Source organism: Gracilinanus agilis, chromosome 2 (assembly GCF_016433145.1).
Source record: "Gracilinanus agilis isolate LMUSP501 chromosome 2, AgileGrace, whole genome shotgun sequence".
Taxonomy (NCBI): Eukaryota; Metazoa; Chordata; class Mammalia; order Didelphimorphia; family Didelphidae; genus Gracilinanus; species Gracilinanus agilis.
The window spans coordinates 684,230,268-684,250,604 of record NC_058131.1 but is presented as its reverse complement, the minus strand read 5'-3'; the positions used below and the strand labels follow the sequence as shown (position 1 = coordinate 684,250,604).

The window sequence follows — 20,337 nt, the reverse complement described above, 5'->3', positions numbered from 1 at the left end:
GGCAAATCTTTTAACTCCAGTTGACTAGCCTTTACTTTTCTTCTGCTTTGGAACACAGGTACTTAGTATTGATTCTAAGAAGGTAAGGACTTTGAAAAAGAGAGAGAGAAACTAGCTATCTGTTTCATTTTTATTTTTTGTAAATTTAAAGTTCATTACATTTAGGCAACTTAAATACTATTTCAACAGAAATATTGTGACAAAAACACTGATGGCCTTATAAAAATGTTCTCTTATTCAGGTATTTGCTAGAATCATTATTTGATTAAAAAAAAAAAAAAGACTGGTATGAATACTTCTTGATCTACGGTGTAATCTCTTGTGTTTGCTGTAACTTTCCCTCATCTCTGTCAAGAAGTTCATTTCCTAACTCATCTTCTACCATTCATAATTTTCACTGAGTCCTTTTTGAGCAGAAATCTTATGTAAAATTTCTGTAAGGTAATGCTGAGTGCTCTTCAGGGCCATTCTTATCATTTACATCTTATAGTTTAAAAACCTAGAAGGTGGGTCCTGAACATCTTTCATAGTCAGAAGAAGAGGGACATTTGCCACCAGTACCACTGGATGTTTAGCCCAAACCTTTGTTTTGCCTTGATTTAATTGAGAGTCTGGCCAGCAGGTAAAGGTAGAAAGGAATGAACTTCCATGGCGTGCTGAACCAGTATTTATAAACTATCATTTTGTTAACTTATTTTAAGGGTTCAGGAAAATGAAATCTAATATTTAATCCCTAACATTAGTTTTTCAACTATTCAAGATCTTATTGTGCAAGTATCTATCTAGTTCTCTTGAGTTTGGAGAATTTTGTTTATATTAATAGCTCATTTGGCATTTTCCTCTCAAGGCAGTTTCTTGACATTCCCTTTAGGAGCCCTATTCATTGCTGCTTTTCTTTTTCTTCTTTTTTCCTTTTAAAAAAATTTTTTTTAAACCCATAACCTCGGTCTTGGAGTCAATACTGTGTATTGGCTCCAAGGCAGAAGAGTGGTAAGGGTAGGCAGTGGGGGTCAAGTGTCTTGCCCAGGGTCACACAGCTGGGAAGTGTCTGAGGCCGGATTTGAACCTAGGACCTCCCGTCTCTAGGCCTGGCTCTCAATCCACTGAGCTACCCAGCTGTGCTCCCCCCCCCCCCCCCCCCCCGATGCTTTTCTTCATGATGGTGCTTTCCTGTCTTTTGACAAATGCCTTTCATACCTTATTTCAGTATGATGTATGACTGTTCAGGACAGTCTTTAGGAAGATCAAACATTGGACATCCATATTTAGGCATAGGACTTTAGAAAACTGTTCATTTATTCGTACGTGCAAGAAATATTGAATGTCTGTTGAAAGAGTTAAAAATTGAGGGTTTTGACTAAATATGAGAATTATAAAGTAGTATTGTGGTCACTGAATTTAAAATATTATAGCTTAAGTCAAAATGACTTTCAGCAGCTTTATTTACAAAGAGGTGGAAAGAGTGAAAGTGGAAAAATGTAGCTGAAGAGACAGATTTTCCTTCAAGCCAGGAAAGGAATCTCTGGAACCAATCTCTCCAAATGCCAGGAAGGGGTTGAATCTCCAGAACCAATCTCTCCAGAAGCCAAGAAAGGAAGACCTTGTTGGTCTTCACAATCCCCCACCCCCATTCTACTAGTCTCCCTAATGAATCATTTAACATAACTAGATTATACCTCTAAAAATCTTCTAGCTGAAAATGCATACAATATTGCACTTTCTAAGAGGAAACTACAATAGTTGGGGATAAGAGGGAAATAGAAGAAAGAGAGCAAATGCAATGCTTGCTAGGCACACTGACAAAAAGCCAATTAGGGGGCAATCCCCTTTGGCATAAAAGTTTATATTCAGAATAAATGTGTTCAACCCCCTTCAGTTCAATCAATTATACCCCAAAGTTCATTTTGGATCTTCTGATTGCAGTGTAGGTTTCTTTATGGCACTTTCTTCAAACAGTTCACTTTCTTGATTTGAGGAGTTAGTGAGCTTCTTTTCCTGGAATTTCTCTCAAAAAATTTTTAAATCTTGGATTTTATAAAAATTATACACTGTTAATGTCACAAATTGCTCTTAGTAAATTGCTCTTAGGCCTGCTGTGTGCCAGGCCTTGTGTTAAGTGCTAGGGATACAAAGAAGAACAAAAGACAATCTCCTTTCAAGATCAAGGAGCACATAGTCTAATGGGGGAAGACAGTATTATATAAACATGTAATAGACAGCATAAAATAGAGATAATCTCAGAGGGAAGGTACTGGAATTAAGAGGCATCAGGAGAGCCAGGTAGGTGGCTCAGTGGTAGAGAACCTGACTTGGAGATGAGAGGCATGGTTTCAAATCTGACCTCAAACACTTCCTAGTTGTGTGACCATGGACAAGTTACTTACCCCTAATTGCCTAGTTCTTAGCACTCTTCCGCCTTGGAACTGATATTTAGTATTAATTCTAAGACAGAAGGTAAGGTTTAAAAAAGGGATCAGGAAAGTCCTGTAGAGGTCAGGATCTTAGATAGGATTTGAAGGAAACCAGGGAAGTCAGTAGTGGATGAGGGGGAGGGGAAAGGAGAGGGAGAGAGAGACAGAGACATGAGATGAGACTTATTTGATCCTGGAGGTAGTAGATAGCATTGGAGTTTATTGAGTAGAGGAATTACATGGTTGGGCTTGTGGTTTAGGAAGATGAATTTGACAGCTGAATGGAGAATAGACTGAAGTGGGGAGAGACTTGTGACGTGCAACCAGATAGCAAACAATTCGAGTAATCCAAATGTGAGGTGATAAGAAGTAAGGTAATAGTAGTGTCAGAGAAGAAAAGGAGGTTGCATGCAAGAGATGTTCAAAGCTAAACTGTCAAGGTTTGACCACAGATTGGATATGGAAGGAGTGAGGATTTGAGGGTAACACTTAGGTTTTGATCCTGAGTGACTTGAGAGGATACTGGTATCCTTAGCAGTAATAAGGGGGTTAAAGAAGAGGGGAGGTGTTCAGTTTTGGATATATCAAAATTTAATAAGTCTATGGGGTATTTAGCTTGAGCTACCCAATAGGCAGTTGGAGAGGCGAATGGGGAGCTGAGGAGAAAGCTTAGTGTTGGACCAGTAGATTTGAGAATCATTAACAGACATTGTAATTGAATCCTTGGGGGCTGATGAAATCAAGTGAAACAGTATATAGGGAAAAGAGAAGAGGGTTCAGGACAGAACCCTGTGGGACACCCAAGGTTATTGGTTGTGATCTAAATGAAGATCCAGCAAAGGAGACTGAAGACTGTTCAAGATAGGTAGAAAGGAAACCAGGATAGAGTGTCATAAAAACTAAGAGAGAAGTGAGTATCAAGGAGATGAAGGTAATTGACAGTGTTAAAAGCTGCAGAAAGGTTAAGAAGTGTGTGGATTGAGAAAAGATCACTAGATATTGGTAATTTTGGAGAGAGCAGTTTCAGTTCAATGATAAAGCCAGACTACAATTACAAAAGGCAAGAGAAAGATATGAAATAGGTAGTGGGGATGGATAGATCACGTAATTTTTTTTTGAGGATAGAGGAGATATGCATGTGTTCTTTAGACATTAGGGAAATAGCCAGGAGGCCAGATAAGTAAGATGGATAAGAAAGAGAGTGGGGATGAAAAAGGGAGCAGTCTTTTAGAGAAGATGGAATGAGATTTGTACACTTAGAGGGTTTGCTCTGGCAAGGAGAAAGGTCCAGATCTTCATGTGAGATAAGAATGAAAGAGGAGAGACTGACAGAAGGCTTCTGAGCTTTAGATGTTAAGTGTCTCTTCATATCCCATATCCTTCTTGTCTATCCAGGTATAGTTCAGATGATCTTTCTTTCATGAAACTTTTTTTGGGGATAATTTACCAGCATAAATTGACTTCCTTTGTGGTTACACTGACACCAGTGTTGACATTTAATTACATTTCATTCCCAAATTTATTATGTAGTTTCTTGTGTTGGTCTCTATTACCACATTTTGCATTACCAACAAATTATCTAAACTTTCAGAGGAGGGATACTATAATTGTATTAAACAATCAATGCTTCTGAACACATAGAAAACATGAAATAAATAATTGTTGAATTGAGATGTTATCAGGGAAGTATTGTGGCAAAGGAAGGGAAAAACCTTTGGATTGAAGGTCAGGAAGACTGGATTCTGGGTGTTGCTATTGTTTTAGGTGTCCTAATTTCTATTTTCTGTAACTAGAAATGTGTGTTTTGTAATTTGTAAAATGATTATACTAGATTATTTAAAAGAGCTAGAGCAAGATTTTTAAAAGTCCTGTTTTACTATAAAATTCTCTGATTTTATTTGGGTGAGCCTCTGAACCAGAAAGTATTCAGTTGATATAGCTCTTTCCTTGTAGGTGTTTGAAAGGCAAACCAGGTTTATCAGTCTTATCAACAGGCATTTATTACATGTCTACTATGTGCTTGGCACTATTACTAGGTACTGAGGGATACACAGACAAAAAAATGAAAGTCTCCACTACAAGGAGTTTACATTCTCTCTGAGAAATAGCGCATAAACAGATAAAGACAAAATATATACAAAGTAAATATAAGGTAATTTTGAAGGTGGGAAAAATCAGTATCAGGAATGTTCTCATGGAGGTGGTACCTCTCATGAGCTCAGCTTTAAGGAGGGGTAGAGATTTGGAGAAGCGGAGGTCAAGGAGTGGTTTTAGGTCTGGTGAATAGCTGATACAAATCACAGGAATGGAGCCTAGTATGTTATGGTGTGGCTGGACCTTAGAGAGTATACAACTGGTTATATAGATCTAAGAGACAATTGTCTTCATGAAAGTGATACTTAAACTCACGGGAGCTGGTACAATCATCAAGTATTCAGCAATTAGAATAAGAAATAATATAGACATTAATGAATCTTTGGAAACATGGGACCATTAAAAAAAAAAGATTACAGCCATATTTTATGACTTTGAAGTATTGTTGACCCTCTTCCCTCAACAAGTTCTAGACCTTGAAATAAAATACATGGTTTCTCCCTTTGTACAATTAGCCCATTTATGTAAAAAAGAAACAAAGTATAGAGCCTGTAATATGCTATACAATTAAATGAATAAGTTAAAAACAAAACATATCAATAAGGGACTTAGTGAGAGATAACAGATTTTTTTTGAACCTAGGCAAGAAGAGAAGGATGCAGATTTATTCAAGGTCAGGAGAATGGAACCTATACAGAGAAACAAAAATAAAAATTGTTTCTACATATTTCTTGTGGAAATTAGGTTACTTTGTAATTATAATGTATTGAATTTGCATGTTAAAACTTTAGGAAAAGTGACTCTGCTTCACTCATGTAGATCTTTTCATGTTTCTTTATATTTAGCAAGTTTATAATTTCTTAAAGCAACAATAACATTCCATTACCTTGATGTATCACAATTTAACATTCCCCAATAATTGGGCAACAACTTTATTTCCAGTTCTTTGCTATCACAAAAAAGTGCTACTATAAATATTTTGTTGTATATAGGAACTTCTTATCACTGGCTTCCCTGGAATCTCTGGTCAAAGGCTAAGGACATTTTAGCAACTTTATTTGCTTAATTCAGATTTGCTTCCAAAATGGTTATACTGCTTCATAGCTCCACCAGTAATATTTTGGTGTGCCTATCTTTCTACAACTGCTTCAACATGGACTAGTGCCATTATTTGTTTTTGCCGTTTTGCAAGGTGTGAGAAACTTCACTTCCTAATAAAGAAAATAGTAAATGATTGATTTGGAGCATTCATTCATGTGGCTAATAGTTTGTAGTCTTTTGAGTTGTTTGTTCATATCCTTTACTCATTCATCTATTGGACAGTTGCTTTTGGTCATATATTAACCTGTTTGTTCTTAACCCTGAGCCCTTGAATGTGATACTTTTCATGTTCAGAATCACAGGATATCAGAGTCAGAGTAAATCTGATGCTATCTAATCCAACCTGTACCTCAAGATGAGAAACTTCTCTTTCATCATACTTAATTGATCATCAATCCTTTTCCAGTCTATCAATGAGCCCACTTAAGTATCTGCTGTGTGCCAGGCACTGTGCTAAGCACTCGGGAATACAAAGAAAGGTGAGAGACAGGTCCTATCCTTGAGGAGTTCACCACAACATGGAAGCAACTATGCACAAGCAAGTTAAAGTCAAGATAAATGGGAGATAATCAATATAGGCAAGGCATTGAAATTAGGGGACATCAGAAAAGGTTTTGTATAGAAGGTGGAATCTTATCTGGGACATAAAGGAAACCAGGGAATCCAAGAAGCGGAGGTGAGGAGGGAAAGCAATCCAGGCATGAGAGACAGATAGTTAATGAAAATGCTTAGTGTTGGAAGTCTGGAGTATCTTCTTTGAAGAATAGCAAGGAGGTGAGTGTCATTGGAATGCATAGTGTTTGGTAGTGGGTAAGGTGTAAGAACACTGGAAAGGTAGGAGGCCAGGATATAATGGATTTTGAATGCCAAACAGGATTTTGTATTCCATCCTGGAGTTTGATATAAAGAACCGTTGTATTTAATTTAATTTATTTTATTTTTATCTTTTTTTAATTAAAAATTTTTTTCCCATGATTACATGATTTATGTTTTCTCCCTCCCCTCATTCCGCCCCCTTCCTGGAGTTGACAAGCAATTCCCCTGGGTTATCCATAAATATTATCATTTGAACCCATTTCCATATCATTCATTTTTATAAAAGAGCAATCCTTTAAAACCAAAACCCTAAATCACATACCCATATTAATAGTGTTAAATCACATGTTTTCTTCTAGATTTCTACTCCTACAGTTCTTTCTCTAGATGTGGATAGCCTTCTTTGTCACGAGTCCCTCAGAATTGTCCTGGATCATTGCATTGCTTTTAGTAGCAAAGTAAATCAATCACATTTGATCATCCTACAATGTTATAATCTCTTTGTATAATGTTCTCCTGGTTCTGCTTATTTCACTCTTCATCAATTCATGTTGGTCTTTCCAGTTCTTAGAGAAATCCATCAGTTCATCATTCCTTATAGCATAGTAGTCCATCACCATCATATGCTAGAATTTTGTTCAGCCATTCCCCAATCACGAGACATCCCTGAATTTTCCAATTTTTTGCTACCAGAAAGAGTGCAGCTATAATTATTTTTGTACAAACAGGTCCTTGCCCAGTTTTTTCTTTCTTTTATCTCTTTGGGATATAAACCCAATAGTGGTATTGCTGGATCAAAGGGCATGCCCTTTGGGCATGATCATTGGAGTTAAATTGAGAGAGAAAGTATGTGTGTTTGTGTGCGCGCGCAAGAGTCAGACTTGATCAGACCTGTACTTTATTATTTTTTTATTTTATTTTTTAAACCCTTACCTTCCATCTTAGAATCAATACTATGTATTGGTTCTAAGGCAGATGAGTGGTAAGGGTTAGGCTATGGGGGTTAAATAATATGCCCAGGGACACACAGCTAGGAAGTGTCTGAGGCCAGATTTGAACCTAGGACCTCTCTCCATCTTTAGACCTGACTCTCAATCCAGTAAGCTACCCAGCTGCCCTCTAGACTTGTACTTTATTTTTTTAATTGAAAAAATTATTTAATTAGTTTAGACTATTTTTACATGGTTATATGATTTATGTTTTTTCCCTCCCCTCCAACTCCTCCTTCCCTCCCCCATAGCCGACTCACAATTCCACTGGGTTTTACATGTATCATTGATCAAGACCTATTTCCATATTATTGATAATTCCTACTAGGGTGATCTTTTAGTGTATACATCCCCAATCATATCCCTATCAACCCATGTGTTCAAGCAGTTGTTTTTCTTCTGTGTTTCTACTCCCACAGTTCTTCCTCTGAATGTGGGTAGCGTTCTTTCTCATAAGTTCCTCAGCCTTGCTCTGGAGTCTTGCATTGCTGCTAGTACAGATGTCCATTACATTCAATTGTACCACAGTGTATCAGTCTCTGTGTACAACGTCCTCCTGGTTCTGCTCCTTTCACTCTGCATCACTTCCTGAAGGTAGTCCCAGTTCACATGGAATTCCTCCAATTTATTATTCCTTTGAACGCAATAGTATTCCATCACCAGCAGATACCACAATTTGCTGAGCCATTCCATAATTGAAGGACATCCCCTCCAGACCTGTACTTTAAAGACACATTAGGAAGGTTAATTTGATAGGTGAGTGGAGGATGGGTTGAAATAGGGAGAAACTTGAGGCAGGAAGCTAAACTAGTAGGCTATTGCAGTAGTCCAAGCATAAGGTGGTAGAAGGGATGGAGCATTTTATTAAGTGTTTAGTTCATGCTAATTGCTTTAAAAATATTATCTCACTTAAGCCCCATAGCACCCCTGTGAGGTAGGTGCTATTGTTATCTCAATTTTATAGTTGAAGAAACTGAGGCAGGCAGAGATGATGCCATTTGTCCCAAGTTACACTACTAGTAACTATCCATGGCACCATTTGAACCTGCACCAGGGTGGTGATAGTTTCAGAGGAGAGAAAGAGTCTTATGTACAAGACATTAAATTGGATATAGTAGAGTGAAGAGTTCAAGATGGCATCTTGTTTGGGAGCTTGGGTAACTAGGAAGATGGTGGTTCCCTCAGCAATAAGAAGTTTGAAGTGGGGCAGATTTTAGGAGGGAAAGATAATGTTTTGTATTGGTTATGATGAATTTCATATGTTAATAGGACATTCCTTTGGAGATAACAAGCAGGTGGAGATGTGAGTCTAGAGTGTAAGGAGAGAGGCTAGTGATGAATAAGTACCATATATTCTATAAGTGGTCATCCATCCTTTGCTTAAAGACCTCCAATGAAAGGAAACTTCCCTCTTAAAGGAGCTCCTTCCACTCTGATATAGGTCTGTCATTAGTTAGGTTTGGTGGAAGGTAAATTCCCTATTTTTTATATCTTTTATTGACTGCTCCTAGTTTTGCCCTCTGGGGCCCAGCAGAAAAAATCTATTCCCTCTTCCTTGCAAAGGCCTTTCATATACTTAAAGATATCCTTTATCCACCCTACTCCCCCTTACCTCCCACTGCTGTCTCTTCCAGAATAAGCCTTTTTTTGTTTTTACTTCACCTACATTGATTTTATATGAAGTGTTCCAACCTATATAGTCTCTCATCCACGGAAAGAAGAGAGGAGATGCCTATTTGGGGTGGGGATGGCGGGGAACAAAGCCTTCTATTGAAGCAGCTAGAGGATACAGTGGAGACAGGAAGATCTGAGTTTAAATCTGGCCTTAGACACATACTAATTGTGTGATTCTGTGTAAGTTAATTAACCTCAATCTAATTGAGTTTCCTAACTGTAAAATGGGAATAATAATAGCATTTATCTCATTGAGTTGTTGTGAAGATCAAAGTAGTTAGTATTGGTAAAGCACTTATCCGTAGTGCCTGGCACATAGTGGGCATGTAGGCACTTAATAAATACTTCTTCTCCAATAAATGATTGTCCTCCCCTCTCCACTTTCCCCCAAGTTCGGTTATGATACTTTTGCAACATTTAGCTTTGTAGTTGTCTACATTTACCTTGTTGTCTTTCTGTTCATTGTTTTTCTGGTTCTTTTTTTTAATTAAGTCTTCTAGTGCTTCTCTAATATTCATCATGTTTATTATTTCTTATGGCACAGTAATATTCCATCATATTTATGTACTACAAATTTAGCCATTTGCTTTTTTCCCCCTCAGTTATTCACTAATGTAAAAAAGGACTGTTATTAATATCAGTATGTTTGGAGCCTTTCTTCATCACTTACAGGTTGTCTTGGTATATGGTGTGAGATGTTGTTAAATGTCTATACTTCATTTCTGCTAGATTGTTTTCAGTTTACCCAACAGTTTTTGTTAAATAGTGAATTCTTTACCCTAATAGTTAGGATCTTTGTCACCTAAATACTCTTCACTATTGCTTTCCCCTCCCCACTCCTTCGATATTCTCACACAAACATATCTTCTTAATATACTTTGCTACTTTACCCATCTGCCCTTCTTTTCCACCACTCCTCTTTTTAATCAGCTCTTTTCCTTTCAAATAAAGTACACTCATCCAGACCCAAATTTTTTCCAGTTTTTAAATTTTGTTCAGCTACACATAGAAATAATTTTTTGACAATTATTATTTTTTTTGACATTTTAGAATTCACATTTTCTCTCCCTGCCCTATAGGTGGTAAATAGCGTAATATAGATGATACCTGTACTTTCATGTAATACATATTTCCCAGAGCCATATTTTAATTCATACTTTATTCAACCATTTTTAGTTAAACCAAAGTTGAATTTGTCATCTTTAATTAGGATCTCTAGTTTATCTTGTCATTCAGACTTTGTGTATTTGTATTTAAACATTTGGGCTTCATTTCTGGTTTCCAATTTCCTTTGAGAGCTGGCTTTTAAAACACCTTCCCTAGTACTTAGGCATTTATTTCAAAGATCATAGAAAGAAATTTTTGTATTATGTTTTTTGTACTTGTTGCTTTGTATAGCTATTTTTCCTTTTCTTTTTTTTTTTTTTAGCTAGATTGTAAGCTCCTTAAGGTTAGGGTTTTTATGCCCTTTTTCTTTCTTCTGCTTCTTCCTCCAGTGCTTGAAGTTTAGTGCTCTGTACTAAACTGTGTACTTACTTAATAGATATGGGGAGGGTTTTGGAGATAGAAAACTTGATACAATGAGTAGTCACTATTTTAAAATTTTATTTGTTTTTAATTTGAAGATATTTTATTTTCCTAACTAAATGTAATAATAATTTTTGACATATGTTTTCTAAAATTATAAGATCCAAACCACTTCCCTTCCTTCCTTCCCTCCACATGGAGATGGTAAGCAATTTTATCTGGCCTACATGTATTATCATGCAAACACACTTCCATGTTAGTCATTGTTTTAAGAGCACACCAAAATCCCCAAATAAAACCATAAATGCATTGATATGAAAAACAACTCTAGCAGTACTTTCTTTGGAGGTGGATAGCATGCCTTGTCATAAATTCAGACTTGCCCTACATCATTGCATTGTTGAGATTAACCAAGTTTTCACGGTACAATTGTACATTTTGCTGTTACTGTGTACAATATTCTCCTATTCTGCTTATTTTGTTCTACATCAGTTCATGTAGATCTTTCCAGGTTTTTCTGAAATCATTGCATCATCAACATATACCACAATTTATTCAGCTATTCAACAAATGATGGGCATCCCCTCAATTTCCAATTCTTTGCCACCATAAAAAGAGCTGCTATAAATATTTTTGTACAAGTAGGTTCTTTTCCCTTTTCATTATCTCTTTAGGATACAGACCCCATAGTGGTATTATTACAGGATCAAAGAGTATTCCCAATTTTATGGCCCATTGTGCATAATTCCAAGTTATCCTCCAGAAGTGGTTCAATCAGTTCACAACTCCACCAGCAGTGCATTAGTAGCCCAATTTTGCCACATCCCCTCCAACATTTATCAATTTCCTTTACTGTCCTATTGGCCAATCTGATAGGTGTGATATGGTACCTCAGAGTTTTGATTTTTATTTCTCTAATCAAGAATGATTTAGAACATTATTTATATGCTTATTGAGCTTCGATTTCTTCATCTGAAATTGCTTTTCATATCCTTTGACTATTTCTCAGTTAGGGAATGGCTTATATTCCTATAAATTTGACTTAGTTCTCTATATATTTGAGAAATTAGATTTTTTTCAGAGTAAATTTTTTCCAATTTGTTGTTTCCTTTCTATTCTTGGCAACATTGGTTTTGTTTGTATAAAAGCTTTTTATTTTAACATAATCAAAATTATTCATTTTATATTTTATAATGCTCTCTCTTATTTGACCATAAATTCTTTCCTTCTCCATAGTGCGACTAGGCAAACTATTTCATGTTCCCCTAATTTCTTATGGTATCACTCTTTATATATAAATCATACACTCATTTTAACCTTATCTTAGTATAGGATGTGAGATATTGGTCTGTACCTAGTTTCTGCTATACTATTTTCCAATTTTCCCAACAGTTTTTGTTAAGCAGCAAGTTCTTATTCCAAAAGCTGGGGTCTCTAGGTTTATCAAACACTACGTTGCTAAGGTCATTACCTCTCTATGTTGTGTATTTAATCTTGATTTATTTATCATTCTGTTCTTAGCCAGTACCAGACTATTTTGATGATTATTGTTTTATAGTATAGTTTGAGATCTGCTACTGGCATCATCACTTCAGAGAGGATGGAATGATCAAGGGACCCCACTGATAGTTTCTGTTGAAGAGGACAACTTTATTGGCTGGGATCCCAATGAATCTATTGAGGAATGACTAAATGAGAAATGACTAAAATTGGGTCAGTGTTACAGGAATGTAGATAAAGGGAGAATACTTAGTTAACCATTTAAGTTACTCAAGAATTTCTTTATAGTTCAGTTCAAGTCAGCAAACATTAAGTGCCTACAGTGTGCAGGCATTAATGCTAAATTGTCTTGCTTTCAAAAATAGAAACTAAACAATCTTTGCACTAAGAGATACAACACTTACACAAATAATTATAGTACAAGAAAAATTGAGGGAGAAAGCACTAATAAACTAGAGGAGTCAAGGAAGGCTTCATGGAGGAGAAGAAATCTGAACTGAGCTTTAATGGAAGAAAGGATTCTGAAGGCTAGAGAGAATAGCAACTAATTGTCCAATTTAGCTGCAATGTAGAATTAAGAAGTTAGTATAAAAGAAGTGTTGAAAGTTAGTGTACTCTCCTTTCACACAGAGTAAGAATCTAGGGGTTTAAATACCCAATGTCAGAGATTTATCTGTGGTCCCTTGGTCTGGTCCCTATAGATGAGCCATGTAGCCACATATTCTTACTTGGAGCCAGAGAGAGCATTGGTTTTTCTTGAGATGTTGTGGTTATCTTCTTAGCATCTAGTCCCCATTAGCTCTTCCTTGGTGTTATTCAGATTGTTGCCATGATGATTTTAAATCAGTACTTGAAAGATCTGGGATTACTGAGGGCAGGGCGTTCTATTTGCCGATGCTCCACATTAGAATCCCAATAAAACTGAAGAGAGATCTTTTGAGAATGACTGTGGCCCACAAAATCATAACTGAAGCTAACCTGGGGGTTATCTTAATAAGCTCTCAGCATACATGGGCAAATGACATGGTAAAGGAGCCCTTTTTCCACCTTTTATCTCAGGAACTGTGCTTTGTGCACTGCAAAGGCTTGCTTTTTGGAGCATGTATTTCTTTGGTGAACATATGCATATATTTTGACTATTGATTTTCCCCCCCCTCTAGACAACACTACAAACTGATGAAGTTAAAAATGTACCCTGTGGAACAAGGTAAGCTTTCCCTGTGCCTACTTTTAGTTGCCATTTGTTATAGAGGAGATTCGGGGATTGCTTAGAAAACTTTCAAATACACCTGTGACAAGCTTAGAGATATATTTGAACTTGGTATTCCAGTGGAGACCTGTGTGTAAACAGAACCTTTATATAATTCTCTTAACATCATTAACATCTGGTCTCAAATTCCACTGAACCAAAGGGAATTCCTGAGGAAATTTCAGTAACACGGTAGAACTTTGTTAAATGTACAAACAATTTGTAGGGGCACTTTTATGTATTAATATACCATGAGGATACAAAGGAGGGAAAGGCAGTCTGAGCCCAAAGTATGTGTAGAATAAAATCAGCATATTGAATTGTGCTAAGAAAAGAATATAATCTCTAAAATCTCAGACACTAAATTCAAGTAGATTAATAAATACAATTAGGCACCTAGAAAGTTTTTCGATCTGTAAAGGGAAATAATTGTCTGTGAAGCTTGTAGATCCTTTTCGTTTCTTGTGTTTCTCATTTTTTCTTTTCTTTTCTTTTTTTTTTAAATCCTTACCTTCTTTAAATCCTTACCTTTTGTCTTGGAACCAACTATGTATTGGTTCCAAGGCAGAAGAGCAATAGGAGTTAGGCAATGGGGGTTAAGTTACTTGCCCAGGGTCACCCAGCTAGGAAATGTTTGAGGCTAGATTTAAATCCAGGACCTTCTATCTCTGGCTCTCAAACCACTGAACCATCTAGCTCCCCCCCCCCCATTAGTCATATTTTATATATTTTTAATGGGTTTCTTTTAGAGTTTATTTGATTAATTTCTTGGAAGGGTCACTTATTTCTATTGATTTTTCAAAGTTTGTAGTTATCTCAGTTAATTAGCCATGTTAAATGAAGCTTATTTCTCATAAGGGCTAGTTTCCTAATTATAGACTACACTACCTATCTTTCTAGCCACCTTGGAGAGGGATACTGTTGATTGTCATTATTCAAAGATTTGTATTTGTGAATTTGCTTTCTGGCTAAAATTTATTTGTAACCCCAAAATCAATACTCCTGGTACTTTCATGGCCATTTGTTGACATGTGCAGCATGGTAGAAAATCAGAAGTGCTCAGTGAACGTATTTCTAGCTGAGATTGAACAAGGTGCCACACTTGCTTTCTTGTTTCAGCTCATACTATAAACAACCATCCTTTTTGCCATTTAATGCCACATTTTTGGTATTTTTATGTTTTTTGTGATTTTGCTGTTTAAAATGGTTCCCAAGGGTAGTGATAAAGTACTATCTAGTGTTCCTAAGCTCAAGAAGGCTGTGATACGTCTTTCAGAATAAATACATGTGTTAGATAAGTGTGTGAGTGCTGCTGGATTTGAATTCAGTGTTAACTCAAATAATACGAGTGCATCCAGAAAAAAAGAAGAGGAAATTCACTGATCTGTAGATGAATTCTAGAAACTGCTAAAGTAAATGTTGTGTGTGTGGCAGCTGAGTGGCTCAGTAGATTGAGAGCTAGGCCTAGACATAAGAGGTTCTAGTTTCAAATCTGGTCTCAGACACTTCCTAGTTGTGTGACCCTGGGCAAGTCACTTAACCCCCATTGCCTAGCCCTTACCACTCTTCTGCCTTGGAGCCAATACACAGTATTGACTCCAAGATGGAAGGTAAGGGTTTTAATAAAAAAATAAAAATAAAAATAAAAAAATAAAGTAAATGTTGTGATCAGAAGCTTGCAAGAACCTAACCTTGTATTTCCCTAAGGACTACAGGTTCAGTATTCTTAATTCAGGATTCACTGTGACTTTATAGAACATCATTACTTCAAATGATGAGAATTGACTGTATATACTTTAATAACAATAAAAACCAAATGAATGAGGGTAAAGCAATGCAAATAGATCCTCACTGCTGAAAATGCCATCTTAAGATGTAAAAGATTGAATGTTTTTAGATTTTTTTTTTTCATCTTGCTGACACAGTTCAGTGTGTGGCATATATTTGAGCCAAATGGTTTAGAGAACTTTCCTTACAGCCAGGTATCTCAGAATTGACTAACTTTTCATTTTTTTTCCCCCTAGTGGTGGGGTCATGATCTATATTGACCGAATAGAAGTTGTTAATATGTTGGCTCCTTTTGCAGGTATTGTGCCCATCTCTTCTATTATTGCTATTGTCAGAATCAAAGTATATAAATAATTGATATTTGGGAATGTTATCAGTCTTAAGGTATGTGTGATACTGTTAGAGATGATTTCATGAAATTTATTTTGAGGACATTTTAATCTTACCCAAACCTAACCTTTCCCCCTAATTATTTGCAAATCAAAGAAGAGTAGGTATAGGGGATAGAAACCATCTTATCTATAGTACTCAGGGTTTTAGAATTATAGAAACTATGATATAGAAACTATAGTACTCAGGGTTTTAGGATTATAGAATCATAGTTTTAGAGATGGAATTGATTATCAAAGTCATCTGTTTCAACCTCATTTATAGGAAATTGAATCCCTTAGAAGTTAAGCAACTTTTTCAAGGTCACACAGATAAGAAATGACAGAGCTGGATTGAAACTCAGATCTTGGGGCAATTAGGTGGCTCAGTGGATAGAGAGCCAGAACTGGCATCAGATATTCCCTAGCTCTGTGACCCTGGGCAAATCACTTAACTCCAATTGCCTAGGTCTTACTGCTCTTCTGGCTTGGAAGTGCTACTTAATATTTATTCCAAGACAGATGCTAAGAGTTTAAAAAATAGAAAGAAAGAAACTTAGGTCCTTTAACTCCAAGTATAGTCCGTTTCCCATTATATCATACTTATCTTCCAAAGGCAAAGGGAAAATCATGATAAGCAAATCCCCCAATCTTTAAACCTCTATACTACAGCATACTATGCACCTGGGACTAAGGATATGGGGGAAAGGCAAACAGTTGTCATCCCCCATCTGAGTGGCAGGCTTGAGATGAATCTCAGCCCTCCCCCACCACATCTGAGTGGCAGACTTGAGAAGGGTCTCAGCCCTCTATCACCTCTATTGGAACTGATCCTACAGAAACCTTTTTTCTCATTAAGTAATGAGACTTGGGACCAGAGAGAGAGCGCCTCAGGAAGGCTCCCATCTTCAGGCTGAGAGATCTGAAGAACAGTAACATTCCCTTGCCCTGCCTGCCAAGAAGCCACTAAACCTGATGATAGCAGAGGGCATTATGGGCTATGACCCTCTTTGCTCCCTCTTATCTTTCTGAGATATATCCCTTCTCTAGGCATCCATTGCCTCCCTGCATCAAAGTCTTCATGTTTCTTGTTTTTATTGATTTTGTTTTCTTAGAAAAAGAAAAACCAAAGCAAAGCCAAAATTCTGTATTTATGTGGCTCTTATGCCTGAAAATGACTTAATTTTGGCTATTGATTTGTTCCCCTGAAGAGTTTTTGGTGTATACCCTATAAGTTTGAAAATTCAGATTTAGGTAGAAGCTGCATTCTTGATTGAATCCATAAAGAATCTCTAAAGTTCTTTTGTTTTCTTCGGCACTGGGTATTATTTTGGAAGATTGTCCTGTTTTCTTTTCTTTCAGTATTTGATATTGTGAGGAACTATACTGCAGATTATGATAAAACTTTAATCTTCAATAAAATACACCATGAATTGAACCAGTTTTGCAGTGCCCACACTCTTCAGGAAGTTTACATTGAATTGTTTGGTGAGTGCTCTCCTCCCCCTCATTCATTTTGACCACATAGAACAATACCTACTGTGCTGATTTTATGGACCCTTCTGAAGTAAAAATTTATTAACTTTTATTGAGAGCAATTTTCTTACACTTATGATAAATTGACTGTTTTTGTCTTTTAAAATATTTTTTTAACTATTAAACTACCCTAAATGGTTAACATGATTTGAGGTTAAATTCTTTCTTTTAAGTTTAGAATTTAAATGCTTTGAGAGAAAGTAATTTTAAGGATAGATACTGTTTTCTTAAACTCATGGTGTATAATTAACTAGGGGTAGGGTAAATTTTATCTTCTTATAGATTCTTATATACTTTGACCTATTCTGAATAAAACAGATTTCTGGGAGTCAGCGGAGTTATTTATTTTACAGTCTCTGATTTGAATATATGAATGTTCTTGAAGGTTGAGTAGAATGTTTTCTTTGGATAAACTAGGTCATTAAAGTGAGGAGTTACTTCTCATTTTCCTGAAACCTCAAAATCATTTTGGGGTGGGAGAAAGTTGGTAGTAAAACCTTCATTAGTGAAGGATGTCTCAGATTTTGGGGATTGTCTGGTCAGCAGAAGTTGACTAAGATATCTACCAAGTAGAGCATTGAGAATTGAGGTCTGTCAGTTGATAATCTACTGGTTAGGGCCCTGTGGGATAGAACTTACAGGTTGGGGAAATTTGGCCTGTCCACTTGTTAATCTAATATTGGTGAAACTCACTAAAATGGTAATAGAGAAAACATGGGTTGAACTTTTAGAGAGCCTTTAAAATACATATATATGTATATAATTTTAATTTTATTTGTTTAAAAATATTTTTTCATGGTTACATGATTCATGTTCTCTCCCTTCCCTCTTCCCTTTCCCCTCCTGGAGCTGACAAGCAATTCCACTGGGCTATACATATATTATCACTCAAAATCTATTTCCATATTATTTATTTTTGGAGAGCCTTTTTAAAGACTTTCCTATGGACCTATATCCAAAATCAAAATAAGTTTGAGAATGGTAGAAAATGATATATTATGTTTTGTGGAAAAGAGAATATTGTTATTAGATTAATCTAAAGATCAATCTAAAAATCAATCAGAATATAAAGATTGATATAGATTTTTATGTAATAGTGTTCAGATTAGTGAAATTTATGACTTCATAGATGAAAAACTTATATCCACCCATGACTAAGTAATTTTGAGCAGTTTATTTAACTTTTCACTTCCTTGATGTGATCATCTCTACCCTTTTTTTGCATCACAGAAAAAGATATAATAAACATAGAATCATAAATTTAGGTCCAGAACCATCTCTTCCCACTCTCTCATTTTACAGATGAAGCTGCTGAAATCTAGAGAGGTAAGTGACTTCCCCACCATCATCTGGTCACTAAGTTAGCAGAGCAGGATAGAAGCTGGAGCCAATGAACCTAGTGCTCTTTTGTTTCATAATACTACTTCTTTTAAGGAGAATTTTGAGCTTCACAGAAGAAAATAACTATATAAAGTCCAAGATTGACCACAGTAGTTTTTGTTTAAATTTGAGTAGACTAGCATGTTTTATGTGTTATGACACCTGCTGTTTTCTTGCTTCTAAAAACAGATCAGATAGATGAAAACTTGAAGCAGGCTCTACAGAAAGATCTGAACATCATGGCCCCTGGTCTTACTATACAGGTAGGCCCAATATGCTTGGGATGATTTTTGAAGAAATTGAGATTCTTAATTTGTCTCCTTTATTCAACAAATTTTATTCAAGAGTAGTAATGAAATGTTTGGTCTCCCTAATAAAGCTCTTGATGTCTTTATAGCTTTACATTTAAAAATTATTATCGTTTACTTTGACTACCATCTATCCCTTTTGAGGACTTTTGAAAGAAAAAATGTAAGCAAGCTGATTCATACTAAATCAAGTCTGTATTCACATTGCTTTCCAAGATGGTATGGTTACATTAATTTCTGTTCAGTCCAGCATCTGGAACTTATGAAAACAATTATATGCCTAGAAATAATACTCATTCATTGGGACTATATACTCTTTTTATCAAAGAGGAAAGAAAGACCACTCTGTTTAAAGGTATTTAATAATATTACAACCTGAATGGTTGACAACTAGGACATATATTGATGCAGTGCAATTAAAAATGATAAATATGAATGATCTGAAAACATTTCAAAAGATTTGTATGAAGTCTATGCAATAGAAGTGAGACCAGTTGAGCAAATGCACACTCATACCCACGCATGGATTATGACTATAAAATGAAGAGATGTATACACATATGGAGACAAATGAACAAACAGTGGGAAAAAGGATAGGGCGGAATGGGGAGTAATTACTATGATGTTACAGATGTTTGTATGGTGGGACTTATTTAAAATGTACAGCTTGTTTTTATTGTTGCTTGATGTCATTTCCACAGGAAACTATTTTAAACAAAAACCACATAAAATATTTATTGACTGTCGTATATATAAGCCAAGGAATGTACTATGTTCCTGCTTTCAGGAAGCTTGGAAAGACGACATAAAGATCTAAAGATAAATTCCAAAAAGTTAAATAACAGGTCTCATTAACAATAGATGATTTGGCAAGACCTGTAACACCAAGGACATCTTTGCTGTGAATGCTGAGGGGAACTTTATGGAGGTGGGGTTGGAGATAAGTCTTTGTGGATAGGAGCATTCAGATGGGCCAGAAAGACTTGGAGCAAGAGCATTCTGGGTAGGTCAGTATATGTAGAACCATGGAGGCTGGAAAATCTCTGTCTTGTGGAGAGAAGGTAGGATTCATGTCAGCAGAGCCCTGGGTTTAAATGCCAACTGGACTGCTTACTCACCACCTTGTCACTGTGAAGGAGGGATTTCACCTCTGCATAGTTTAGCTTCTAACGTAAAGTGAAGGGAGTGTGCTTTCTAAGGTAGCCCTTGCATCTCTGTATCCTTGAGTCTTAGGGGTTAGGCATTCTGGCTGTGTGTGTGTGTGTGTGTGTGTGTGTGTGTGTGTGTGTGTGTGTGTGTGTGTGTGTGTGTAGGTATGTGTCAGGAAGCAGTGGAAGATAACCTAGCAGAGAAGATTGAGACCAGCTTGTAGAAGGCAGTCCACACTATTTTGGATAGCTGACATTGTTAGGAGCCGTGTTCTTAAAGATGAGCTAAAATCTGCCTTCTTGAGGCTAAATGGAACAAACTAATTTTACCTTAATAGTCTAACTTTAGTTATTTGAAGATTGTTGTCACTGTTTCCTCTTGTTTGAACATCTCTAGTTCCTTTACTACTTGATCCTCAAATGACATGCTTTCATATGGAAACGTTTT

At 36.2% G+C, this 20,337-nt stretch overlaps 1 protein-coding gene across 1 annotated transcript in view; it reads left to right on the top strand.

Annotated features, from left to right (window-relative positions):
* The window catches only part of ERLIN1 (ER lipid raft associated 1), a 62,666-nt gene that overhangs the window by 6,798 nt on the left and 35,531 nt on the right, over positions 1 to 20,337 (top strand). Inside the window, exons 4-7 of the mRNA XM_044659141.1 lie at positions 13,273 to 13,319; positions 15,386 to 15,447; positions 16,880 to 17,005; positions 18,623 to 18,696. Coding sequence (XP_044515076.1) covers positions 13,273 to 13,319; positions 15,386 to 15,447; positions 16,880 to 17,005; positions 18,623 to 18,696 — 309 coding nt within the window. The remainder of the gene's footprint in view (positions 1 to 13,272; positions 13,320 to 15,385; positions 15,448 to 16,879; positions 17,006 to 18,622; positions 18,697 to 20,337) is intronic.